Source organism: Primulina huaijiensis, chromosome 16, assembly GCF_012295235.1.
Source record: "Primulina huaijiensis isolate GDHJ02 chromosome 16, ASM1229523v2, whole genome shotgun sequence".
Taxonomy (NCBI): domain Eukaryota; kingdom Viridiplantae; phylum Streptophyta; class Magnoliopsida; order Lamiales; family Gesneriaceae; genus Primulina; species Primulina huaijiensis.
The window spans coordinates 473,986-501,974 of NC_133321.1; the positions used below are offsets into that span (position 1 = coordinate 473,986).

The window sequence follows — 27,989 nt, forward strand, 5'->3', positions numbered from 1 at the left end:
GTAATCACCGACTTTCTTAAAATCTTGGAATCTTAACGTATTCCATTCATCACGAGCGGTCGGAAATATAACTTCCCTTATATGTTCAAATCTTTACTTTAATCCTTTCCATAAAGTCATGTGATATTTTTCAATGAGATATTCACATTTTAATCCTTCATTAAGATGTCGACGCAAAAATATCATAGCTTTTGCTTTGTCTTGTGACGATGAGATACCATTTTCTTTAATGGTCTAATTTAGACCCAATGACTCAAGATGCATTTCTACACCGAGAGTTCATGACATATAATTTTTTCCCATATTTTCGAGCCCAACAAATTCGACTTTTGCCAAATTTGACATGGTGATATTATAAAAATAACAATGCATTTTATTATTTAAGTTCTAAATCTATTAATATGACAGTACAAAGTAACAGATAAATTATAAGTACAAGCATTCTTAAAAATAAAAAAAAACGTTAGACGGATATTCTCCGATAAATATAAGACTAGTGAGTATAATAACCAACATAATTATACAAAATAACCTTGAAAGAACCATCTTCTTATTCGAAAATTTTGATGAAGAAAATTTTTAGGGAGAAAGAGTAAGTTTGGAGTGATTGAATGTATTTGTAAAATCATATTTATAGACTTTTTTTATATAATAACATGATATTATATATTAAATATATACAAAATAAAAATAAATAATCAGTAAAATAAATATTCTTACTTTTGAATATTGTTACATTTTTCTTGTATTTTGGAGTTTTGAAAAATATGAAAAACCGAACCTTTAAGTATCGTGCTGATAACATGTTAAAAGTAAAAATTAATGGTAAAAAGTAAAAATCTCAAGCTCACAAAATATATTAAACTGCACACTTTATAAAATTTTGTCAGTTCAATTGTATGTTTTCTTCACAAAGTGATAGACCTATTTATAGAATTTATTTGAAAATAATCCAAAAATAAATACATTATTACATAAATCATCACACATTAATATTTTCAATACAATTTTATTTTCAACCTTCAATAATTTCGATTCTTATTTTCACTATTCTTATTTTCAATGAATATAACATATTGATGGAATAGTACATTATTCACGTAGGTGACGTGTCGTAAAACAAAACAAAAATTGACATGAAAAATTCGAAGTTCAGTTCAACATCTTCCTACTTAAGACAAACCAACCCCTGAAATTGAATGCCGTTTCTCATTTCCCCTCCTTTTGTTGTCTGATGGATGATACGATCCATTGTTTAGATTTCCATAACCTTAACATTTGATTTCTCACATACGATTTAGATTCAATTGCGGATTTTTTAAAATTATTATTTGGCGTGAAAATGGGTTCCTCGGAGCAATCTTCAATGATCGGCGGGCCCAAGTACGCTCAGATGCAAAAGGAGGCGCCGCCGGCAGAATTCCCGATGATGATGTCATCGTTCTTGTCGTTTCATCCGGCCACTGAATTCACTCGGATTTTTGATGAGTTGCCCAAGGCTACCATTGTCCAGGTCTCTCGCCCCGATCCCAGCGATATAAGCCCCATGCTACTGGGTTACACCATTGAGCTGCAATACAGACAGGTTTGATGTCTCCGTGAATTCTTGTCTGATTGCAATATAAACCTTTAAATTGAATACATTCTCTCATTTCCCCTCCTTTATGTTCTCTGGAATTTTGAGGATATATCGGAAAAAGCAAAGAAAATTCAGACAAACATTTACTGGTCGATTACTAATTGAATACTTCCATGGGCCTGTTAAAGGTACAAAAGATTCATTGCTGCTACCTGTCGGCTTTGTCAAAAAAGTCCATGTTTTTTTGTTTGTACTTGAGAATCCATTAGACCTAATTCTTTGTTTTAGGTTTGTTTTGACAACTATATATTCCTTTGCTATTTGAGGGTATGGATCAGAGTATTTTCAAATAAACTATGTTATATAGACATAACATAATGAAGTTTTTCCTTCTTTTAGGTTGCATCAGATTAAGAGCATGCATATTTTAGCAAAACTGAGATTGTCTTTTGATATGAATTTTGTACTTCTAGTAAGTGCAAGCTTTTATGCACTATTTCATTACTGAAATTCACTTTTGTATAATCTGAAGTTCTGATTGTCACACTATTGTTCCTTAGTTCAAGTGGCAGTTAGTGAAGAAAGCTTCGCAAGTTTTTTATTTGCACTTTGCTCTCAAGAAGCGGAAATTTATCGAGGAGATACATGAGAAGCAAGAGCAGGTATATTTTGTTCTCGTTTTTATGCCATTTTCCCCGACAATTACTGGTTCTGTTTTATAGTTGTGGTTCACCTCAGACAAAAATACTATGGTTGTCGCTCTTGTGCTTGGAATGAGCTATGATGGTGTCAATTTATCTTGTGTCTTTAATCTTCATTGTAAGTTATTTTCTCCTATCTTTTAAAGGTTAGAGAATGGCTTCAAAATTTAGGAATCGGAGACCATGCAACAGTTATGCAAGATGATGACGAACAGGATGATGAGGCTATTCCTTCACGTTTAGACGAGAGTGCTAGAAACAGGTGCTTCTTAATCAAGGATGACTTATGCAAATGATATAAAGTATGCTGTAGCTTCTTCTTGTAATACTTATAAAGCTGACAGGTGTTTTTTTGTTCAGAGATGTTCCATCTAGTGCTGCCATTCCAATTATCAGGCCTGCACTTGGAAGGCAACATTCTATCTCGGAGCAAGCAAAAACAGCAATGCAGGGATACTTAAATCACTTCCTCAGTAATATTGATATCGTGAACTCCCAAGAGGTAATGCCAGGTCATTTTTTCAAAGCTATGTTGTTCTCCTTTGTGTTTATCATTGGAATTTGAGTTTGACACTCTAAATGATCTTTTCATATTTTGCCTTCTGTTGATACGTGTGTAAAAGGTGTATTTGAGATTCTGAGTAGAGCATTTTCCTATAAACTAATCATGTACATTGTTCACAAGTACAAAATTGTTGAACTATCAAGAAAGAGGAGATATTATCATTTATGAGAATTTTCATTTTTTTAAAATTAATTTGGACTCTGTGTTGGCTTCGACTCCCTATTTATAGAAAAGCCGAAACCGATTCACACTTTGTTGATGTGTTTTAAGCTGAGCTAGTGACTTTTACAAGGTTCATATTGCGCACACATATTTACTTTTGTCTAACCTTCATGTGGGTATGTTGCATTTATATGATGGTTGTCTCCTTAATGGTCGTACGAAAAAAGGCTAAACACGGAAGATGTATGATCATACAGGAAACTTATTATTACTGTTGGATGGACATTGTCTGGCTCAGCACATATGACAATGTTTCTGGCTTCATTTCTGCAGATATGTAACTGCCTGGTTGTTTGGATTTTTTTACAAATCTTATTGTTGTAGTTGAATATCGTAGGTGTGCAGATTTTTGGAAGTTTCCAAGTTATCCTTTTCCCCAGAATATGGTCCAAAGCTGAAGGAAGACTATGTTATGGTAAAGCATTTACCAAAAATTTTGGGCAATAACAGTGACAGAAAATGCTGCTCGTGTCAATTGTTCAGTTGTTGCAGAGATAATTGGCAAAAGGTCATACTGATCTCTCTAAACATGCTGATATGATTTCATGGTGTAATTACTTTGTTTGGGAGGAAGATGGTGCATATTTTTTGTTATTAAATCAATTTATTGTTACTATCGGTGACTTTGATTGGAATTTGGATATCAGATGGTTTTATATATGTATTTTTCCCTGAGACATGTTTTATATTCCTCGTAAGTCATATTTCAGCAATTGTCTGAGTTGTTGATACAAAGAGCCATCACTGGCGATTACTAAAGATAGGTTTTATTATAAATAATAATTATGCTTCTTGCAGGAGTTTTTCCACCTACATTGTGCTAGATGAATATTTTAGTATCCCTTCTGCCAAATAGAAATTTTCTGGGATATGTTGTAATTTGCTAGTATTTGTCATGAAAACTGGAAAAATTGCAAAATGTTGCACTTGGTAGTCAGAGTTTAGCTCGGCATTTCCTTCTCTTCTAGCCTGCGTAGATGACTGTGATCTCATAGAAGTTGAGATATTTACATTTTGTCGATCTGCAGGTCTGGGCTGTGCTAAAACCTGGATTTTTGGCTTTTCTGAGGGAACCTTTTGACCCCAATCCTTTAGATATTGTTGTTTTTGATGTTCTACCAGCCTCGGATGGTAATGGAGAGGGTCGAGTATCATTGGCGAAAGAAGTTAAAGATCGCAATCCTTTACGCCACTATTTCAGTGTAGGCTATGTTCATTACATTTTTGCTTCAGTTGAGGTTTTGAATGTTGAGAATCACATACTTTCAAGGCTTTTTGCCTCTTCATTGTCCATGTGTAATTGAAGCAAAGTAACTGCTAGTGATATTATGAACTGCCTCCTGCAAAAATCATATGCATAGATTTCCCTTCTCTTTAGGGTTCAGTGCATGAGAGTTTATTTCTTCACTAACTTGGAACTCTCTTGTTAATGACAATGAATAACCTAATTTCATATATGTAATTTATGGATGTATGACATAGGTTGCAATTGTAGCTTGCAAACTACCAATAAAAAGAAAAAAATTGTAGCTTGAAAACTGCATTTTAATGAACTTAAGGGCCATATGCTATAGGTGATTTGTGGAAGTCGGAACATAAAGCTTAGAACGAAAAGCAATGCCAAAGTTAAAGATTGGGTTGCCGCAATCAATGATGCTGGTCTTAGGCCACCTGAAGGTTGGTGTCACCCCCATCGTTTTGGCTCTTTTGCTCCTCCTCGAGGTTTGACTGAAGATGGTAGTCAAGTTCAGTGGTTCATTGATGGTCGTGCTGCATTTGAAGCTATTGCTTTGGCTATTGAGGGAGCAAAATCGACGGTATATTCTCGAACATCCATTATGTTTATAATTGGCGTTATACCTGCTAATTTTTTGTTGTTATTGGTGATGATATCCAAATCAGATATACATATGCGGGTGGTGGTTGTGCCCAGAACTTTACTTGTGCCGTCCATTTCTTGCTCATGCATCTACTCGGCTTGATTCTTTACTGGAAGCTAAAGCCAAGGAAGGTGTTCAGGTAAATAGGTTCACATAGATAATTATTTGTTTTCTCTCTGGTGATTCTCTTGATGAACAAGTTATGTTTATGGTTATCTTACTTATTTCTTGTTTCATTAAAATGATATCTTCTACTAGCTGACGTAGGCCATAACTCTGTTAATTTGTATTTTATGATTAAGATAAGAGTAATGGGTCTGGATAAATATATTGCTTGGTTTAGCAAGGGACCTAAACGTGATTTGTGTTTCTTATGCTTCTTATAGTTTGTGGAAATCTAAACTAGTATTGGCATCATGACAAGTTTGTAGGAATATCATTTTGTGATAAACTTAACGAGGACTAATTTTTCCTTGCTATGTCTTGCAATGTCTCGTCTTGAAGATACTGCTTTGATGCTATATTATGTTGTTGCCTATTGATTTTATTGAGCTGGAAATGGTCCCATGGAAGAGTATTGCTAGTTTGTTTTCTTGTGATTGTTTCATTTTTTGGCTTGAACGTCTGGTGACATGGATTTATTATGTTTTGTTAGGTACATATTCTTCTGTACAAAGAGGTTGCTCTAGCTCTGAAAATTAACAGTGTCTATAGCAAGAGAAAGCTTCTGGGCATTCATGAGAACATCAGAGTGCTTCGATATCCTGACCATTTCTCTTCTGGTGTTTATTTATGGTGTGCTTTCTATTAGAGTTGCAATTATTTACAACATCCATTCATGTTTGTATAGATAAGCTTTTGCTTTTCAAACTGATAATTGCATCTGTTGATATTGGATCCTCTCCTATATAGGTCCCACCATGAAAAAATTGTCATTGTAGATCACCAGATATGTTTCATTGGAGGACTTGATCTGTGCTTTGGACGTTATGATTCTGGCGATCATAAAATTGGTGATCATCCCTCTTCAATATGGCCTGGCAAGGATTATTACAATCCAAGGTGTGTATGAACCTGTGTTGTTGGTATGTTAGCTCGTAATTTAACCATCTCTCACCCATTTAGATGTAATGGAAAACAAAAATTAGTCCGTCTCTCTAGAGAAACACAATGTTTTACTGGGTGATCCTTTTTAAGCTTCTCTTTACTTTTGTTGCCAAATGTTGGGAAGTTTGTTTGTGAACGAGTTTGTAAACGTGAGTCATCCCGTCTGTATAATTGTTTTTTTACCATGCTTGTGTAATTTTCCCAATTGCTGTTTCCGTATCTTTATGTACTATCACTTTGCAATTTAAGTTTACTTTGAAAAGCGAACTGGGATGTTGTTTTGCTACCTTTAGCTTGATCTAAGTATGGAATTAAATTTGCCAAATGCTTGACGCTACTGAATCTTAGGGAATCGGAACCAAATTCGTGGGAGGACACAATGAAGGATGAATTAGATCGAGCAAAATATCCACGGATGCCATGGCATGATGTACACTGTGCCCTTTGGGGGCCCCCTTGCAGCGATGTAGCCCGACATTTTGTTCAGAGATGGAACTATGCCAAGGTATATGGAGTTAATTTTTTTATATCGATATCTGTAGCTAGAGTATTCTTCTTGTGATTTAAAATAATTTCATTATCTTCCAGAGAAACAAAGCTCCAAATGAGAATGCAATTCCCCTTCTCTTGCCTCAGCACCACATGGTTATTCCTCATTATATGGGAATTAGTAGGGAGATAGAAAATGGTGATAAGAATCACAATGGCTATCATAAAGACATCAAAAGGAACGACTCCTTTTCATCCCTATCATCTCTTCAGGATATACCTTTGCTTATGCCTCAAGAAGCTGACGGCCAAGATGCTGTAAGAGGAGAACCAAAATTAAATGGGTTTGATGGTAATCCATGTGATCAGCCAAGCAGGCCCGGCGGAAGTCCCTTCTCTTTTCGTAAATTCAAAACTGAACCATTAATCCCAGATATGCCAATGAGGGGCTTTGTGGATGATTTCGACTCCTTGGATCTCCAAAGCAGCATGTCTTCACTTGTGAGGCAGCATGGATCAGATATTTCAGAAAATGGGTGGTGGGAATCACAGGAAAGAGGTGATCAAGTTGTTTCATCAGATGAAATAGGACAAGTTGGTCCTCGTGTCCCATGTGGCTGTCAGGTGAGTTCTAGCTCCTGGCTAGCAATATCTTTGTTGTGATAATTGACTGTCTTATTGAACCATGAGATACATTGATATCTTTCTATGTTAAAAAAATAGAACCAAAACGACACGTTTTGTCCAGGGTAAAAGCTCTAGTAGAAGTGGATCCTGAGATGAAGCCTCTTCTTCTCTTTGCCCAGTCTTGCAGACTCAAGCTTATAAACCGGCTCCTGTACACTCAACAAACAGCATTGAGATTTATTTAAGTTCCATTTACTTTTTGTGAAATTGACAGAATTTGTTGTTGTCTGCTCTGGTTTGATTTAAGCTTACTTAGCTGCATGAGTGACATCATCTAAGTACTTGGTTTTGATGTGTTTCATTTGCAAATGTGGATATTCCCTCATCTAATAGCCTTGTGTGGATATTCCCTCATCTAATAGCCTTGGATGACCCGTGCTTCCCAGGTTATAAGGAGTGTAAGCCAATGGTCAGCAGGAACAAGCCAAACTGAAGAAAGTATTCACAGTGCCTACTGTTCACTTATTGAAAGGGCAGAACATTATGTATATATTGAGGTCTGTTTTTTTTCCTTCTTTGTTAAGCAGCGCATTTCTACATTAGATATCCTTTTCAGGTAGCAATGTAATCATTTCTTACCACTCCCTTATCACAAAGGCATGTTCCTCATTTCATTACTAAAATATCGTACATGAAACAAATTCAGGCACTAATTTTTCACTCCAAATGATAGGTTAAGTTCACAGGTTGTGAACATGATATAAGTTGAATTGACTCACTGGAAAATCCTATTCATGTCAAGAAACTGTATGTTAAGATACACATGTTCTAGAAGATCTCGAAGAATCAAGCCAGTTACTTGACCCTTAATCTGTTGGATAGTTTGACAGTTAATTAGTTTTGTACTTAGTAGAAGTTTACAAGTTTCTCCAATTGTCAATGCATAAATGAGCTACCAGAAAATGTAAAAGCACTTTTGATATTTTCCAGATTATACTATAAGTCTTCTTCTTCCTCGTCTATTGAAAGCTTTTGTTTATCACTTCAATGGTGATATATCTTCACCTTAACATGGTATCAGACATGTAATTTCTTCTGAATCATATTTTCTTTGCGAAAGTTTTAAATGGCTGGATCCAATTCTACATTGGATTTCATGGTCCTCTGTATCTCCACCCTTCGGATACTCTTGGGGTTTCTCTTGTTCTTGATCCCCTTGTTGGATCTGAAAAGTATGGTGTTTGGAGCCGCACCATGCTACTTGCATTACGAGCGAAGAACAAGATTCAGTTCATTAGTGGTTTGTGCCCCAAAACTTCTCCCAACTCTCCCTCTTTACATGACTCGGAACGATGCAACGCCATCGTTCTATCTTGGATAATTCGGTGTCACCTGATATCTTGGGTGGCCTTGTGTTCAGTACTGAGGCTTCAGCTGTCTGGGAAGATTTGAAAGAACGATTTGACAAGATTTCTGGTTCAAGAATTTTTGTCATCCACCGTGATATTGTTTGACTTACTCAAGGTCAAAATACAATCTCCATTTATTTCTCTGAACTTAGACAGCTTTGGGATGAGTACACTTCATTAGTGACTCTTCCATGCTTTTCTTGTGCTACTGCAAAAGCCTATATTGAACATGATCAACACCAGCGTCTCTTGCAGTTTCTTATGGGTCTCAATGACAGTTATTGCCACATAAGGAGTCAAATTCTTCCAATGAAACCTTTTTCATCTGTGAGTCAAGCTTATTCGATTATTACCCAAGAAGAATCTCACAGGAATGTGCTATATTCACAATCTATATCTGAGGTTCCTGCTACTGCATTTTTTTCATCCTCCCACAAAAAATCAGATGGCCCCAGATGCGAGAATTACAACTATCCAGACCACACGAAAGACAATTGTAACAAGTTGGTTGGTTATCCACCAAGCCATAGACTTCATAAGAAGTTTCCCCAGACCAAGAATTTCAAACCTCTCAAGTGACTTTTAGGTTTTCTGCTCACAAAACACTTAGCACGAACCAAGATTCATGCCATGTCTCTCAAGATTCAGACCTCCCTCCACCCACTGCCGTCTCCTTTACACCATCTCAATTCGAGCAGATTTTAAGGCTTCTTGAACAGACAGCCAACACTGCAGGACCAGCAGCTAATCTTATAGGTATGACCACCAGTTTACTATCAATTTCTGAGTCCAATGATTGGATTCTAGATAGTGGGGCAAACACTCATATAACAGGTGCTATTCAAGGCTTGCAAGATGTTCAACCATGTCCTCCTTCTGCTGGTTCATTCAAACTTCCTAATGGTAATTGAAATCGAACAGAGAGAGATGGAGGGATCGGTGGAAACATGCACCGTAATTCTTATTCTCAAAGTGATTAGGTTACAATGTTTAAATAAAGAAACAAAGCGATAAGATAAACCAATCCTAGGAATTTAAAATATAAAATACAAAGATAACATAATCAAAGATCCTATGAACTAATAAAAGATAAGATGAGATATGTTGGTTAAGATGAGATATTTTGTTCAACACTCCCCCTCAAGGTGGGTCATATAGATTTATCATTCCCAGCTTGGAAGATAATTCAGCAAATGTGGGACGGAACATAGCCTTTGTCAGTATGTCAGCTAGTTGAAGTTGAGAAGGAACGTAGGTGACAGTAATAATCCCATCTTCAATTTTTTCGCTAATGAAGTGACGGTCTACCTCAACATGTTTCGTCCTATCATGGTGTACCGGATTCTTGGATATGCTGATGGCTGCTTGATTGTCACATAACACTTCAACTGGGGAATTTTCTTCCACTTTTAACTCTGTTAACAATCTTCTGAGCCACATCCCCTCACATATCCCATGGGCCAATGCCCGAAATTCAGCTTCAGCACTACTGCGGGCAACGACAGGTTGTTTCTTACTTCTCCACGTTACAAGGTTTCCCCATACAAATGTACAATATCCTGACGTCGAACGTCGGTCTGTAGTGGATCCAGCCCAATCAGCATCGCTGTATACCCTAGTTCTTCGGTCGGTAGTCTTGCTAAATAGGATTCCTTTACCAGCGGACCCTTTGAGGTACCTCAATACTCGATATGCAGCAGCCATATGTTCCTCGGTTGGTTTGTTCATGAATTGACTGATAACACTAACCACAAATCCAATATCTGGTCGTGTATGTGCCAGATATATTAATTTTCCCACTAGTCTTTGATATCTTCCTTTGTCTACTAAGAGATCGTCCCCTTTGTCACCAAGTTTGACATTCGGATCCATCGGAGTGTCTGTAGGCTTACACCCTAACATTCCTGATTCTTTCAGAAGATCAGTAACATATTTGCGTTGAGAAATAAATATTCCATCAGAAGATCTGGCTACTTCCATCCCTAGAAAGTATTTGAGATGTCCGAGGTCTTTCATCTCAAATTCCCTACTGAGGAGGAGTTTCACATGATTGATTTCTTCTTTATGATTCCCTGTTAGTACAATGTCATCCACATAAACAATAAGAATTGAACTTTTACCTTCCCCAGAGTGTTTCACAAATAAGGTGTGATCGGTCTGACATTGAGAGTAGCCATCGTTTTTTAACACTTTCATGAATCGATAAAACCAAGCTCTAGGAGATTGTTTGAGTCCATACAGGGACTTCCGCAACCTNAATCTTACAACATTACCTCTCGAGGAACCATATCTGTTTCCCCTTCTTTAGCCTTAAAAAATGTTCTTCATCGACCTGATTTCCATTTTAAACTTTTGTCCATATCACAATTTACAGAGGATCATCATTTTTGTGCCATTTTCTATCCCAAGTTTTTCTCTTTCAGGACCTTCCGATTTGGAGAATCATGGGGATTGGTAAACTCAAACATGGCCTGTACTACCTAGTGAGCTCTACTCCAACCTCAGTCTCGAATACGCACTCCACACACTTGAGTAGCAATAATGTTCATTCTGTATCTGATGTATTAAATGACTGTAAATCTCACTTCTTGTGATCTTAATAATATCAATCTTTGGCATAAAAGTTTTGGTCATTTGTCTTTCTCACGATTAGAATGTTTATCATTTATTCAACAATCGCCAAATCGATCATTTCGTCATATTTGCCCAATGGCCAAACAAACTAAACAACCATTTCCATCTAGCAATAGATCAGTTACTCCACACGAATGGCGCTAAATATTTTCTCACAATCATTGATGACTTTTCTCTATGCACATTGGCGTTTCTGATGCAGTTTAAGTCGGACACTTTGCAAATCTTGAAGCAATATTTCACCTTTGTTTCAACAAATTTTCACACCAAAATTTTAACCTTTCGCACAGATAATGGCATGGATTTCTTTAGCCTTCAATGTATTGATTACTTCAATTCTTTAGGCATTATACATCAGAGTTCATGTCCATACACTCCCTGACAAATGGTCTTGTTGAGCGCAAACATGCACCTTCATACACACACTTAAAAATATTTGGCTGCCTTTGTTATGCTTCAAATCCCCTTCCACATGATAAATTTGACTCGAGAGCAAAGCCATATGTTTGTCTGGGCTATCCACTTCATCAAAAGGGATTTAAACTTCTCGATGTTCACACCTGACGATTCTTTGTATCCCGGGATGTAGTGTTTAATGAGGAATGCTACCTTTTTTCAACAACCTTCTAGGACCTCGGTTTTCCACATATGCCATGATCTGATCTCTATGATACTCCCATGCAACTGTATCTCCAAGTAATTCGAGTGCACAACCTTCTTCTGATAATCACACTAACCCAAGTCCTAACCAGCCCACTTCTTCTGTCATTCCTAATCCCCCTCCTGCTAGTTCTTTTGTTCGACAGTCAACTCGTGTCCACAAACTTCCAGCTTGGCAAAAAGATTGTGTTCAACCAATTCCATCAATCTTGCCACTTCCAGTCTTTATCCCATCTTCAATTACATGAGTTATGATCACATATCACACTCTCATCGTTCTTTTTTAGCTTCCATTTTTTATTCTTCTGAACCAAAGTCCTGTAAGGAAGCTGCAACTGATTCTCAGTAGCAGGAAGCTATGGCAACAGAAATTCCAGCCTTGGAGGCAAACAAAACATGGGTGGTTGTACCACTTCCACCCGGAAAAAGCCTATTGGATGCCGTTGGGTATACAAGATCAAACATCATGCCGATGGATCCATTGATCGATATAAAGCAAGGCTTGTAGCTAAAAGCTACACCCAACAATATGGCATCGACTACCACGATACATTCTCACCCGTAGCAAAAATTGTCACTGTGAGATGTCTCCTAACAATAGCTGCTGCCAAACGATGGCCTCTCCATCAAATGGGTGTCACCAATGCATTTTTTCAAGGAGATTTGCATGGAGAAATTTGTACGACAATACCTCTTGGTTTTCACAAACAGAAAGGGAGTTATGCTTGCAAGTTGCTGAAGCCCTTACATGGTTTGAAACATGCATCTCACCAATGGAATACCGAATTCTGTGAGGTATTAAATCAGGCTGGTTTTGTTTAATCAATGCATGGTCGTTACTTGTTCACAGAGTAGGAAGGCCCGCATATCACACCCTTAGCAGTTTATGTCGATGATACTGGTAGTGATTATCAGCCATCGTTGATATCAAATCGCATCTCCATGCATGTCTTGCCATCAAAGATCTTGGTCCTTTAAAATAATTCTTGGGCATTGAAGTGGCTCGATCTAAGACCGGCATCTGCTTGAACCAATGAAAATCCACTCCGGAGTTAATTTTGAAGCAGGTATACCATGGTGCAAACCATATGACACACCCATGGAACAACATCTCAAACTCACTAGCTTCGAGTATGATCAGAAATTTTATCCTGATCAGCAGCCGTCTGAAGTTGATTCTTTAGTCGATGACCCTACTTCTTATAAAAGATGTATGGTCAACAAATATATCTCACAGTCACTAGACCGGATATTTGCTTTGTTGTCCAACAACTAAGTCAATTCATGCATTCTCCCAAGTGGTCTCATATGACTGCAGCAATGAGAATTCTAAGCTATCTTAAGAATGCTCCTGGTCTGAACATGTCTTTGCCATCTCACAACGACCTGCATTTTACATCCTTTTGGGACTCTGATTGGACATCATGTATTGAAAGTAGAAAATCAGTAAAAGGATACATCATTCAACTTGGCAATGATTCCATTTCTTGGAAGACTAAGAAGCAAAATATGGTCTCTCGATCCTCTGCCAATGCCGAATACCGTTCAATGGCTTCAGCGACATGTGAAGTCATTTGGGTTTGTGGTTTACTTCAGGATATGGGATTATCTCTTACAGAGCCTTAGCATGTTATTGTGACAACTAGGCTGCACTACACATGGCTGCAAATCCTCTATATCATGAGAGAACAAAATACATTGAGATTGATTGTCACCTTGTGCGTGAAAAAATACAGAAGAATATCATTGCCGCTTGTTACATTTCAACACAACAACAGCCTGTGGACATCTTCACAAAGGCTCTTGCATCACACCCAACGCCATTTTTTACTGTCCAAGCTTGGTATTCTTAACATCCTACCAGCTTGAGGGGTACTGTTAAGATACACATGTTCTAGAAGACTCGAAGAATCGAGCCAGTTATTTGACCATTCCGTTGGATAGTTTTGTAGTTAGTAGAAGTTACAAGTGGTTTTCCTCCAAATGTCAATCTATAAATGAGCTACCAGAAAATGTAAAAGCACTTTTGATATTTTTCTAGATTATACAATACGTCTTCTCCTCCTGATCTATTGAAAGCTTTCGTGTATCACTTCAATGGTGAGATATCTTCACCTTAACATTGTATTTATAGGAAAATGCACGTTTTGATAGCTCTGATCATTTATTATGTTCTTGCAACAAGTAGTTTTATCTGTCGCCTGTTTGATATTTAACAGAAAATATTAATTGCTCTGTGCCTGTATTCATTTTCAGACATCAAAACATATCATTGTGCTAATTATCTTGATACTTATCTAAGCTATGTAAATCAAGAGCTGGTATTGTTGTAGACAATCATCATGAGATGTATTTGTAAAGCCTTGCTAGCATCCTTGATCTGAATGACTTATCTATTTGTGAGATTTTCCCTGCATTTGGGTTGTATGACTGTTTCTGTATGTCTTTATTTAAATTGCTACACCTTAAAACCTGCTGGCACTAGAAAATGATGAATTTGTGATGTGACATTGTGTGCCTGAGTTCCGTCTACTAATCCTCAAACTCTCTAGCACTCGAAATTAGAAAATGATGAATTTGTAATCTTGCATGACTGAATCTGTTTACTTACCTGTCAATGGAGTAGGTTTTTGTATGTTTTTCTCTCTCTCAAGTACAAAAAAATAGAGGTACATTGACATAGTTTTACATAATCTCTACTTTGCTATGGTCACAAAAGATTGTACAATATAACAGGACCATATCAAATAGAGGGATTATTACCGATACATGATGATATGGTTTTATTAAGTTCATTGAATGAACTTTTTTCATTTTTTGAAAATTGGAGCCAATTGCGCGCAGCAGCTGTTGGTGTACTATTTATTGCTCGATTAGAAGCGCCAAAAAACATCTGAATTCATTTTTCTAACTTGCACTGACTGGATTTTGTTTTCAGAACCAATTCTTCATCTCTGGTTTATCTGGTGATGAAATTATCGCCAATCGCATTTTAGAAGCATTATATAGACGGATAATGCGAGCACACAATGAGATAAAGTGTTTCAGGGTTATTATTGTTATACCACTTCTACCGGGCTTTCAGGTAATAACAACAAAGTTTTCTGGTACATATCTACTTCCAGTACTGAATAGTTCCACAGAGTTTGAAATGTGCTTTATTTCAAAAGGGCGGTGTCGATGATTCTGGTGCTGCATCTGTGAGAGCGATCATGCATTGGCAATATCGAACAATCTGCCGGGGGAATAATTCAATACTGCATAATCTTTATGATCTCGTTGGCCCTAGAATGCATGATTATATATCTTTCTATGGTCTGAGAGCTTATGGCAGACTTTATGAAGGTGGTCCTGTCTCCTCCAGTCAGGTACACGTGTTTTTCCGTTCTGCACTGCAGATGCATATCTGGTCCTTTCTTGATCATTTGACATCCAGTATCTGAGGCATTAACCTTCCAGTGCTTCTTGGGCGACTTTGATTTTGAATGAGTATATTTAGTTGATCAAAACCATAAAAAGGATGGAATATATGAGGTAGAAAAGAATTGTTTATTGGTGATAATCATTTATGAATCATATTTCATGTATAACTAATATTTCTAAATTTTCATTTTTTAATTGGATTATGAAAAATAAGCAGTTTGTCGATAAGTTTTTGATTGAGCTTAAAATATTGCTTGCTTGTGACTGACGTGCTAATTAAAGGAAAAAATTTGAAGCGAGTACCATAATATTTCTCATTTGCTTCTTTTGAAACCTTAAGTTTGTGATGAACGGATGTAAACTATGTTTTATGCATCTTGTTATAGAGTGGTGGATAAGTTTTTATTTTCATGGGTTAGTGGATGACTCATCAAGTGTATTACTTTTTATGTATTGGTCTTATTAAAGTGCCTTTGTTTCACCAGGTTTATGTTCATAGCAAGATCATGATCATTGATGATCGAATTACCTTAATTGGTTCTGCTAATATAAATGACAGAAGTTTGCTTGGATCTAGAGATTCTGAGGTATTACCAAAATTATAATTGAACTGCTTAGTAAGTTGCTTTTACCTTTAACACATTTGGAACATTAGTGCGGGAATGAGACCCCGTTTGTTTCAGCTTCATTAAGATTAATTGACTTTCTGTGCGTAAAAAGATTCTTTCTAGGAGCTGTGGTGTAGTGAATGGCACGAATGGTTACTGTAGGCCTGGTCCTTCATCTTACAGTACCACACGATCTGCACTAATTCCATTGTGAACTGCTGTCATACGAGTGTTCTATGTGTATATCAGATATCACACAAACTTTCAGTTGGTTTCATACGTAAAGTTCTAGTTCTATCTATTTAGATTTTCTCATGCTTTGTTTAAGGAGGTAAAAAGTGGATGTGGAGGTGAACTGGTGGATTGTGTTGCTTTTTTCTTGTTTAACTGTATTGTACCATTTCAGATTGGTGTGCTTATTGAGGACAAAGAATTTGTTGATTCATGGATGGGGGACAAGACTTGGAGAGCTGGAAAGTTCACATTGAGTCTCCGCCTTGCATTGTGGTCTGAGCACCTAGGTTTTCGATCTGGAGAGGTTGAATTCATTATTCATAGCTATATTACGAGATCATCTCTAAATTTTCAGATTCAACTTGCGTGAATATTGAATATATTATTGAAATGTTTAAAAATGAATTTTCTCATGCTTCGAAATTTTAACCATTTTAGGTTAATCAAATAAGAGACCCAGTGGTAGATTCGACGTACAAGGATGTATGGATGGCCACCGCGAAGGTGAGGATGACTAATTTTTTTATATCAAAGCTTCTTCGCTTTGACAAAAAATAGTTGCACAAAACAATTAACAAGGAAACTTTTATATTGAAACACAAGCATTAGCGTTCCCATGAGTGCCGCAATGGACAGATACAATATTTAGCTCTTAAGTATTGCAGTATGCTGCTTTAACATCAAGCTCTTATCTTTTGCGCAGGTAAAATACCAACAAAGATATAAAAATGTAGATCTCTATCTTGATATGTGAATTATTATATTTCCTACGCTCATGTTAACCACCCATTCTGTTTATCATTGCAATGTGTGGGTGCTGTCTGCATCTACCTTACTGTCATTCTCAGACACCTTGTGTCCATTGATCTGACGATTTATCTATTTTATTCTTTTTTTGAGGATTATTTTATTCTAAGTTGAAGTCTACTTCATTTAATAGTTGGAGCATATTGACCACTACAAATGATTATGAAGTTTGCATTTACGGTCATATTCCCGATTTTTCTATTTACACGGTGCAATTCTGTTGTTGACAGACAAATACTATGATCTACCAAGATGTATTTTCCTGCATACCAAATGATTTTATACATACTAGGTAAGGTTGAGGTACCTGTCTTCATTCTTTTTCCGATATTCAAAAGTTTGTATTTCTCACTTCAAGTGATTACATCCAGGGCTTCACTCCGACAATGCATGGCAGTTTGGAGAGAAAAAATCGGCCACACTACCATTGATTTAGGAATAGCCCCGCCCAAACTAGAATCCTATCAAGAAGGAGATGTTACAAACACAGATCCCATGGAAAGACTTGAGTCTGTGAAGGGCCATCTAGTTTCCTTCCCTTTGGATTTCATGTGCAAGGAAGATTTAAGGCCTGTCTTTAATGAAAGTGAATACTATGCATCGCCTCAGGTTTTTCACTGAGCTCAAGTTTTTTTACCTGAGATTGGCGCGGGAATAATGTGATAGAGCAAGGACAGCTGTGAAGTATTTGTGCTGAAATAAGCAATTGATGAAGTTGATTACTTGAGATATTCCATTCATTGTTTGCCCTGGATTCTGTGTACTACAGCATCAAAGAAGTGGAGGATGGAGGAAAAGGAAGGAAATGGGGGTCTCTTTAATAAGGATTCATGTTTATGTATAAAAGGGTGAGAGAGTTCAGAGAGTCTTATCTCGAGTTTAATTTGATTTTGGACAGAAGATTTGAACTGGACTGCTTAAGTAGTTGTTAGATCTTTAACTCAGTTGCTCGACTTTCAAGTGATTTGGACTGAGGATTCAGAAAACTACGAATAAGGTAGTCGCAAGATCGTAAGCAGCAGATATGGTATTGTCTATTAGTCGAGATTTAGGATCAGTAATCAGACTCCTATACCCAATTTTACTTCTGTTAAAAACCACAAGAATAATGTATTTAATTGTGAAGATAATATATTACATGTATACATACATAATATATGACTAAGTTTCACATCTCTCGCCGTACTTTCAAAGCCGAGGGTGGCATTTGGTTGGACTTCCGTTTCGGATTTAACGAAATATATGAAAGATAGTTTGGAATATAGTTTAGATATGCATTTTGAAAGTTATTCTGATTTTTATTACAAAGAGATGTAGTTTAATCATATGAAAAGACTAATATATTATAGTGATTGGAGGGAGGTAAACATTATGTTGAATAATGGTTGGCTTGATTTTGAATGATCATAACTTGGTATCCATAACTATAGTATAGTGAGGACCTTCTCAATGTTGAATTCATATAATTTGTGTACATTGTGACAAATCAAAAGCCTTTAGTTCTGCGGGATTTGAATTTTCCACCCAACATGGCAATTGTATAAGCAATGTAATAATATAATTACATCACGTTATTATAATGAGTTATCATAGATTTCTTTTTATATAATAACATGATATTATTATATATTAAATTCGTATACAATAAAAATAAATAAACAGTAAAATAAATATTCTTACTTTTGAATATTGTTATCTTTTTGTTATGTTTTGGAGCTTAGAAAAATATGGAGAACCGAACCTTCGAGTATCGTGCTAATAACGTGTTTAAAGTAAAAATTTACGGTAAAAAGTAAAAAATCTCAAACTCACGAAATATATTAAACAACATATTTTATAAAATTTTGTCTACTCAATTGNATTATGTTTTGGAGCTTAGAAAAATATGGAGAACCGAACCTTCGAGTATCGTGCTAATAACGTGTTTAAAGTAAAAATTTACGGTAAAAAGTAAAAAATCTCAAACTCACGAAATATATTAAACAACATATTTTATAAAATTTTGTCTACTCAATTGTGTTCTTCTTCACAAATTGAGAGACTTATTTATAGAATTTCTTTGAAAATAATCCAAAAATAAATACATTATTACATGCATCATCACACAATAATTTTCAATATTTACAATTCTTATTTTCAACATTCAATAATTTCAACTCTTTATTTTCATTAATTGTTACTATTATTTTTTTTGTATGATGTCAAAATCATTTATTTTTACATCAGAACTAGGGAAAAACGTGAACCAAAATATGTAATTATTATTATTATTGTTTGTCTGATCTAAAAATTTTGTGAAGCCCTTGGTAAAGAATCTCGATTTGCGGCCCATTTGATTGTTATAGGAAGACCACATTCTTATTCTTCTTTTCACAGATCGAAAACTTCCTCCCATGTTCGCAGCTTGCCGGCGATTGTCAGCTGCATCCACGGCGACGTCATGTCTGCCGGATTCGCTCCGTTGTTCAGCTGCAAGCTTCAGACGGTATTCGACTTCTTTTAGAGAAGAAAGAGACACTTTTGGCCTCATTCAAGTTCCCTCCGACAAGTACGTCTCGAAGATTACTTCTTATCCAGGATCTTTATCTTTCTCTGCATTTTTTTTTACCCAAAGCTGCTAGCGACCTTTTTTTACTAGAATTTTTTGTTATTTTGAATTTATGTACACTCATCTCCTGGGATTTTTCAACTCTTATGAGGATCGCATTTCATGATTCAACCGGATACTCAGCAATTATAGACAATTCGAGAAATTAATACTCAGAAATTATAGATATGATCCAAAAAAGACTACTCTTTGTCAACATGATCCGTTATTTGCGAAAAAAGACTTCATTTACTTGTACGAATAATTACATCTGTCTAGTGCCTGCCGTTGCTAATAGTATTGAGAAATGCTTGTCATCGTTCAATATGGGCAATTGTTTGTTTTCCGACGAATTTGAATTAGAGCGGGTGTCAGCTCGTTCTTTGCTGTTAGGTTTTTTTGACAATATATATGATTAAATTGATCAGATTATGGGGTGCACAGACTCAAAGGTCCTTGCAGAACTTTGAGATTGGAGGTCAGCGTGAAAGAATGCCTGAACCAATTATACGTGCATTTGGGATTCTTAAGAAATGTGCTGCTAAGGTGAGCTGCTTGTCATTAGTTTAGTTTTTCCCAAAGAACATGGACCATGATAAATCTGCTAGTTTCATTCTGTTTGTTTGTTCATCTTGAGCATTGTTTTAAATGGCGGTAGGCGGTGTGCCGGTGCCTAGGCGGTTGAATTTTTTATGCTGTATTTTATATCTAATTATATATAATCATGCAATATATGCATAAATTAAATGATTTTTATGCATAAATAATCTTCATACAATATAATAAAATTTATACAAATTACAAATAAATGTTCATCATCATTAATACTGGCGCCCACCGTTACTTATTATTTTATAATATTATGGTTCTTAAATTTGTTAGGTGACACTGTACAACATAGTATTGATCACTGAATTAATTATTCGATATCTAGCTGGGATGACTTGAAAATACCATTTTTTCTGTAGGTAAACATGGAATATGGACTGGATCCATCCATAGGGAATGCAGTTATGCAAGCTGCACAAGAAGTGGCCGAGGGAAAATTGAGTGATCATTTCCCATTGGTAGTCTGGCAAACTGGAAGTGGCACTCAGAGTAACATGAATGCCAATGAGGTACTTGGTTTTGAATTTTTTGCTTCTAGTCTATATAGTTTTGACACAACCTTTTCAATTTCTACTTGATTGGGTCACTATTTTCTCTTGATATGTCTACTATTATTATTTTGTTAAGATTTAATTGGGGCAAAGAAACAGGTATTGTCCCAAAGAGTTCTGGAGGATGAGGAGATTTGGTCTAAGCACTTTAAGGTCGAATTTTGAATTTGATTGGTGACAATGAATCAGTGACTTATAATGAGGGTCTGTGTCCTTATTAATATTTAAGTAACATACAATAAGGACTTATTAACGTAAACATAAAAAACAAGTTAATTTTTTCTTTTGGTCCGACCGAAATTTCAGTATGACTTCCCCGTAAATAGGATCACAGTTGTCAAAGGCGAGCGCCTCTCGCTTGCCACCAGGCGAGGACCCAGCGATTCACTAAAGTGAGTCCAGGCACTCGCATGGACTAGCCTTGGAAGTTTACTTAAGCGCGCCTTGGTGAATTTTTTTTAATTACTTGTTTAAAACAAATAGCGCAAACCCAAACCCAAACCCTAGCAACCCAACGTCCCAACACCGGAATCAGAAGAAGAGAGCTCTGAACAGAAGAACAAGATGAGCTACCGATTTAACATTTTTTGGATGAAGAGGAAGAATAAATTAATGTTGATCAAGAAAATGATGAAGTCCAAGAAGAACACAAGTGGGGTCTCTGATGATTCGATGTAAGAAGATGAACTTGATTTGGATGATTAAAGAATTTTAATCATGTTACTAATTACTATGAAGTATGAACTTATTAATTATTTTTTGTTTTGCGCGACATTGTGACTTAATTATTTCATATTTTAATATATTTATTCGAAGGTAAATATATTTTTAAAAAAATCTAAAAATGTGCGTTTTGCTTCGGTAAGACGCGCACCTCGCCTTGCGCCTCAGGCTCCATGGCCTCGGTGCGTCTTGTGCCCCTGACAACGATGAATAGGACACATCAGGGAAATCAAAACAACTCAATACACAAAATATACGCTCGAATATAAACTAAAAGATAGAAACCATCAATAATAACACCACAGTGGCCAATAACCAAGCAAATCCACGAACAAAGCTACATTGGCTCAAACACAATTACAATCGCATGCAGAGCTGCACAGACTCAATCACATCACAATCCAATCTAAACCATAAGTATTCATATAGCCATTCGGAGCATATCCCGGTAAATGCTTAGACTCCAAACATAAAAGATATAATTTATGGGAAAATCGACACTCCAACTCAACTCAGTGGGCACCACTGGCAGACGCACTACAAGCTGCATCAGAACTAACTTATTAACCTATTATGGAATCACAAAACAACCACAACAGTTAGGGTGGACGTCTTGTCGGGTCCGATAACCTCACTTCCCGACTTTTGGGGGTAGTTAGCAAAATAACATTGGTCAAACATTTTAGAAAAAATGACTTCCTCATGTGTATTTGAAAGCACTCAAATACACTTGGAGAGGTTCATTATTTAAAAATGAAGTTTTACCAAAATTATTCCCCCAAATATCCCGACTTTGGATACCTGAAAAAGATCTGGAAGTTACGGGTACAAGCAGGAAAAAAAAACACTCAAGCGCATTGCTTTCCCCTTCAACAACCTACAATCCAATTTGAGACCTCAAGTGTTCTACATTCAGCAACACAACCGAATTTAGATGGAAAAAAAAATTCCACCAAAAACAAGAACACATAAAGAAACACTCACCACAATTGTGGCAGGCTCTAGAACCCCCCTTGTTTCACTCTCACTACACTTTTGGTCACTATTTTGGAAGGCCGTATACCCGTTTCAATTTTATTCAATATAACTCGTGGTTTTCACTTTCGAATCATACATAAAGCACTGCTTTCTTCACTCAAAGGTGTGGGCTAGAGACCAGCTAGTATTTCTTTCCTTCTGTTTATTTTTCTGTTGACACTTATTTTTTATGAACGGGCTTGAATCTAAAGTTGACAGGGCATTTATATATTGTCATGATATATATATTTTTTTTAAAAAAATTGTTGAGTATCCGATACCCGATTGGGAACCCAAAAATTTACCCGACACCTACCTGATTTCAGAATTTCATATTCGGGTTTTTACCCAAACCCGACATTTTCAAGAATTAAGCAATCTGATCGAGTACCCGATACACGAACCCAAACCCACACCCCTAACCACAGCCCCATAAGGGACGTGGGTCAAGCCCAGTATGAAGACGAATATATCACAACATTTAACTTACCAATTTGGGTTATTTTGTTCATTAAATCTCAACTTTTAAGCCTAAACTCCAAAAACAACTAATTTAGGCATTTCTAATTTCCAAGTACAACAACTTTTCAACTAAAATTCCCAAAATCGTCAATTTAAGTTTAAAAAATTGCATAAATTCCATTTTAGTTCCAAATGACACGAAATTAAAATTTAACAACTTAATTTCGAGATTATACCTAGCTTATATTTTGCGGTGCCAAATCTAACAAAATAGCTAAAACTCGAATTTTACTTCACCACCAGTCAATAATCCCAAATCTTCGAGCCCAATTTTACAAAAATACAACCAAGTTGACGGTTTTACCTTAAACTGCACACAAGATCTGCACCTACATCCAAAAGTGCAACAATTTTGGATAATCGACAGCTAGCTTAATCGAGGGTAAACGCACAGTTTCCAGTGACAGAGGTGGCATATCGGGGCAATGATGAGGAAACGATGGGTTGGGGACAGGGTTTTAAGAGAGAGGAGGGATGAGTGTGAATGTGTGATATAAAATTAGTGTGTGTTTCTCCTTTTTCATATTTTGGGTGATTATTTCAACACTCATGCAGCATGTATTTGAATATCGTCTGTAAATTTTTTCTACACATAATCAAGCTTTGTAATCATTTGACTTAATTATTCTAATTCATCACATTAAAATAATTATTGTTAATTCTTGACAAATACTAAATAATTAATATCGTGTCCTTACATTTACTGTTCATTCCTTAGTTTCTCCGTGAGCATGTTGAATCCTTGAGAATTGCATTATGATTATTTTAATTTAATTCCCAATGAGATCAATTGTGTGGATTGATTTTCTGTGCAGCAGAGTCACAAATAATGTACTTTTATTTAGATCAATATTATTATCATTTATGTGACAGGTTATTGCGAATAGAGCAGCTGAAATTCTAGGCCACAAGCGTGGTGAAAAGTTTGTGCATCCAAACGATCATGTGAACAGATCACAGTCTTCTAATGACACCTTTCCAACTGTAAGCCCAGTGCTCTGAGATTGCCACTCACATGTTATCTGAATTATTGGGCAGCTGGTTGAATTTCCTTGGCTTATCTTCTGCATAGGTAATGCACATTGCAGCCGCAATGGAAATAAATCATGGACTAGTGCCAAAACTGAAACAGTTGCACACAACACTGCATTCAAAGGTCAGTTTAACTGCCCATTTTCCCTCAGCATTCTTTAGGTTGATTTTTGTTGTTTCTAAAGTCATCCATCATTCTTTTCTTCAATCTATTATTGACAATGATCTTCCTCTGGTGGGTTTTGGTTTGTGTCCGTCTGATGATCATACTGACTCCAGTTTTATTTTTTCCCTTTCCCGAGGGTATGGGATAATAATGATATTTGGATTTCTCTCAACCCCACCACTTTCTTTTATTTATGCACTTTCTTCTGTTTTATATATATTATCTTGGCTTTTTTACCATGATTTATAATCCCCTATTTGCACAAATGAATTTCTATGTTTGTAGACACTTACGCTTACCATATTATGTTGTTCACAACCATGTTAAATAACTCAATCTGCTCTGTATTTAATTTTAGACGGTTGAATTCAAAGACATTGTTAAAATTGGTCGGACGCACACACAAGATGCGACTCCTCTGACACTTGGACAAGAGTTTAGTGGATATACCACTCAAGTATGACTTTTATCCATTACCTCTAGCAATATTTCCTGATTTTAGTTTAACTTTTAAGGTTTATAATATATATATATATATACTCATTAAAACTCTAATGATGTTCCCTCTGGTTGCAGGTGAAATATGGAATTGATCGAGTATTATGCACCCTCCCTCGCATGTATCAGGTTTGTTTATGTCCTCGGCTCCTCGCTATCATTCTATTCTTTAATTTCAACTTTATCTGCTTTCTCTCGATGTGTTCCTAAAGTTTTGGAATGCATCTGCAGCTTGCACAGGGGGGCACTGCTGTAGGAACTGGTTTGAACACCAAGAAAGGGTAAGCGGAGGTTTGCTGGATGTTCTAGTTACTTGATCTTTGCTCCTTTTTGTAGCTTGTGATAGTGGCATTGTGAAAGTGTTGATCTATTCTGTTTCACGAAATCAACTTTCTGTTATCAGGTTTGATGTAAAGATTGCTGCAGCAGTCGCCAAGGAAACTAATTTGCCATTTGTTACTGCCGAAAATAAATTTGAAGCTCTGGTAAATCTCTATTTTTAAGTTTCTACTGTGAAATTGAAGCTGCTAAATCTCTGTATCTTAAGTTTTCTTCTGTGTTCACAACTCTAAATGCTTACATCTTTATTCGGCTTTTCGGTTGTAGTCACCACAAGATTTCGTACTTCAAATATAAATCTGATTGGCTTGACCGCTTTATCAGCAAAGTTCTTTTAAGAATTAATCATCAAGAAATTTTCCTTTGTGATCACTGGATAGGCTGCACATGACAGTTTTGTTGAAACAAGTGGTGCCTTAAATACAATTGCTGTTTCTCTAATGAAGATTGCCAATGATATTCGTTTTTTGGGAAGGTATGTGAAATTTAGTTATATTTTTTAATGCCTGTACTACTTCAATTCAATGGGGTTGTTCTCACATCTTTTCATATACCCAGTGGTCCACGTTGTGGCTTAGGAGAACTCATACTTCCAGAAAATGAACCAGGCAGCAGTATAATGCCGGTAATGGTGTTTTTCAATTGATTTATTCTTAGACTTTAACTTATTTACTGTTATGATTATTAAATTGCCCATCTCTTGAATGATCTTAACATTCCAGGGAAAGGTGAACCCCACGCAGTGTGAAGCTCTGACAATGGTGTGCGCTCAGGTTAGTATCAGTTATAATTATGATTAAAATATAATTTGAAAAATGTTGCTAGGATAGTTCCAGTCTTTTTTTCCTATTTTATATCCAGCAATTTCTAAATAATTTTCGTTTGGTCCAGGTTATGGGCAATCATATTGCAGTTACAGTGGGTGGATCAAATGGACATTTTGAACTGAATGTTTTTAAGCCTGTGATTGCTAGCAATGTTTTACATGTATGGTACACTATTTCTTATATCAGTATCTGTCTTTATGCTATTTTTGCTAGTTCTTGAGTTACTCTTAATTAGGTGTCTTTCTACACACACACACACACACACACATGTTGGGGTTGTTGGAAAATGATATGTGGGTAATCAGGTGAGTCTGGTAAGAAATTGAACATAGGCATGATATGGATACCATATGTCCCAGTTTGGAAACTAAAGAATATTATTGTAAGCATGGAAATTAGCTTGTGGCACTTGTGTCTGCGTCCACACCATCTGACTGCAGTTTTGGAGGTGAGGCAGATGTGAAATAAAATTTTTCACTACGTAGTAAGCATATCTCAGCACCTTAATTTTCACATGCATGTCCCTCTCTGTCTATATTAATATACATATATACATGTTTGAGTGTGTGTTAATCGTTGTGTTTGGAGAATGATTTTTAATACTTGTATATTTGTTGGTTAGTCGTTGAGATTGCTTGGGGATGCCTCTGTTTCCTTCGAGAAGAATTGTGTGAGGGGAATTCAAGCCAATAAAGAAAGAATTTCTAAATTGTTACATGAGGTGAGTAGCCATATGGCTCCATTTCTTGAAATTTCATTTAAATTAGTCGATGAAACACCCTTTGTCTAATTGAACACGGATTCCTTCTTAACCTTGCAGTCCCTCATGCTTGTCACGTCATTGAACCCTGTAAGTTTCTATTTAAGCTTCAAATCTTTTTATCCTACTTCATTTACATGTATTTGCATATATCAATATTTATGTATGGAAAGCAATTTGTACACGTACACGCCCACATATACATGTTTGAACTAGTGAATAATACCATGTTTGTTATAGAAAATTGGCTATGATAATGCTGCCGCAGTTGCCAAGAAAGCTCACAAGGAGGGATCCACCTTGAAGGTTTGCTTTTCACCCAATACTTACCTGTACAATTCATTATCAGTTGGTCTAAATATTACCGTCTGATTACACTAATCTCATGCGGGCGAATCGAATTGTTTTCAAGTGCATTAGCAGCGCAAAACATTGTTCCACTCGATAAACGAACAAGATGTTGATTGTGCAGGAAGCTGCCTTGAAACTTGGGGTTCTCAAGTCTGAAGAATTTGATAGTCTAGTAGTACCAGAAAAGATGATTGGCCCCTCTGACTGATTGCTCGCCGCAAGAATCCCGGCCTATTCTTGGTTGTGCAATTTTTTGGAAATACATTTTTTGGTTTTCTGGATGGTTTGGGGAAGATTCCCACCATTTTTTGCAATTAAAACGATTATCGACCAATGAATAAGATTGAGATGGATTATAAATATGCAAATGGCGATAAAATAATTCAAATACCGCCGTTTTGCATTTGTGCTACTGAAGTTTCTAGTTATATATGATGGACTTGATGAAACATCACGATTCCTTGCTTGTTGATGATGTTTATTTTCATTTCAAAATTAATCTCCGAAATTCTCTTACTAACAAAGTTTCTATTTGATCTGTCAAACGCTAAATAGATTTTTTTTGAAGAAGAATTAGTTACCTGGCAAATTTAAATCGGCATCTCCCGTGAATGACTTTTTGTGTAAAATTAATTGAATTTAAAATTTGTGTGTTTTTAAGAACTAGTTATAAATAAAACTCTTATAAATGAGGTAAATGTACTTGTGTTGTTTTTTAATATAGGGGTTGAATATGCTTTTAGAATTTTCATGTGGTGTGGTGGAATAACATATAATTTTTCATATAAATTCATGTGAGATTGTATTATATGTCAATTTTGTTAGATATATTGCATAATTTATATTGATTTTAGTTAAAAATATATTTTTTTTTACTACAAATATGATTCAGATCAATCTCTCCGTTGCATAAAAAATTTATTAATAATTTTTACTCTCTCCGTTTCAAATATAAAATTATGTTTTCTTTTCTATATTTTTCAAAATATAGTCTAATTTTTACTATTAATTTATTTATTTTTCATATAATATATCGTCATTAAGTATATTAACTAATTTTTT

General features: G+C 36.0%; 2 protein-coding genes across 4 annotated transcripts; both read left to right on the top strand.

Moving 5' to 3' along the window:
• The first annotated feature begins 1,136 nt into the window (after positions 1–1,136).
• Positions 1,137–18,099, top strand: LOC140961589 (phospholipase D zeta 1). 3 transcript variants are annotated; one of them, XM_073420227.1, is made up of 20 exons: positions 1,137–1,585; positions 2,140–2,241; positions 2,427–2,542; positions 2,641–2,782; positions 3,405–3,575; positions 4,096–4,269; positions 4,642–4,884; positions 4,970–5,086; positions 5,603–5,742; positions 5,860–6,009; positions 6,403–6,559; positions 6,643–7,167; positions 7,617–7,727; positions 14,812–14,958; positions 15,044–15,241; positions 15,782–15,883; positions 16,311–16,442; positions 16,577–16,642; positions 17,176–17,237; positions 17,317–18,099. In XM_073420227.1, exons 1-20 carry the CDS (start codon positions 1,343–1,345, stop codon positions 17,564–17,566), a joined length of 3,348 nt encoding a protein of 1,115 aa, XP_073276328.1. In that variant the 5' UTR covers positions 1,137–1,342; the 3' UTR covers positions 17,567–18,099. The 3 variants fall into 3 exon arrangements, with proteins under 3 accessions (XP_073276328.1, XP_073276329.1, XP_073276330.1); XM_073420228.1 differs by lacking the exon at positions 1,137–1,585 and adding an exon at positions 1,607–1,767; XM_073420229.1 differs by lacking the exons at positions 1,137–1,585; positions 2,140–2,241 and having other exon boundaries at positions 2,625–2,782.
• Positions 18,100–19,242: 1,143 nt separating this feature from the next.
• LOC140961657 (fumarate hydratase 1, mitochondrial) lies at positions 19,243–27,378 on the top strand. The gene is made up of 17 exons (XM_073420315.1): positions 19,243–19,493; positions 19,961–20,078; positions 20,501–20,650; positions 23,828–23,938; positions 24,027–24,110; positions 24,511–24,609; positions 24,729–24,779; positions 24,882–24,931; positions 25,054–25,135; positions 25,370–25,464; positions 25,548–25,614; positions 25,712–25,762; positions 25,881–25,976; positions 26,439–26,537; positions 26,637–26,666; positions 26,817–26,882; positions 27,049–27,378. The coding sequence occupies exons 1-17, from the start codon at positions 19,339–19,341 to the stop codon at positions 27,133–27,135; spliced, it is 1,491 nt and encodes a 496-aa protein (XP_073276416.1). The 5' UTR covers positions 19,243–19,338; the 3' UTR covers positions 27,136–27,378.
• The last annotated feature ends 611 nt before the right edge of the window (positions 27,379–27,989 follow it).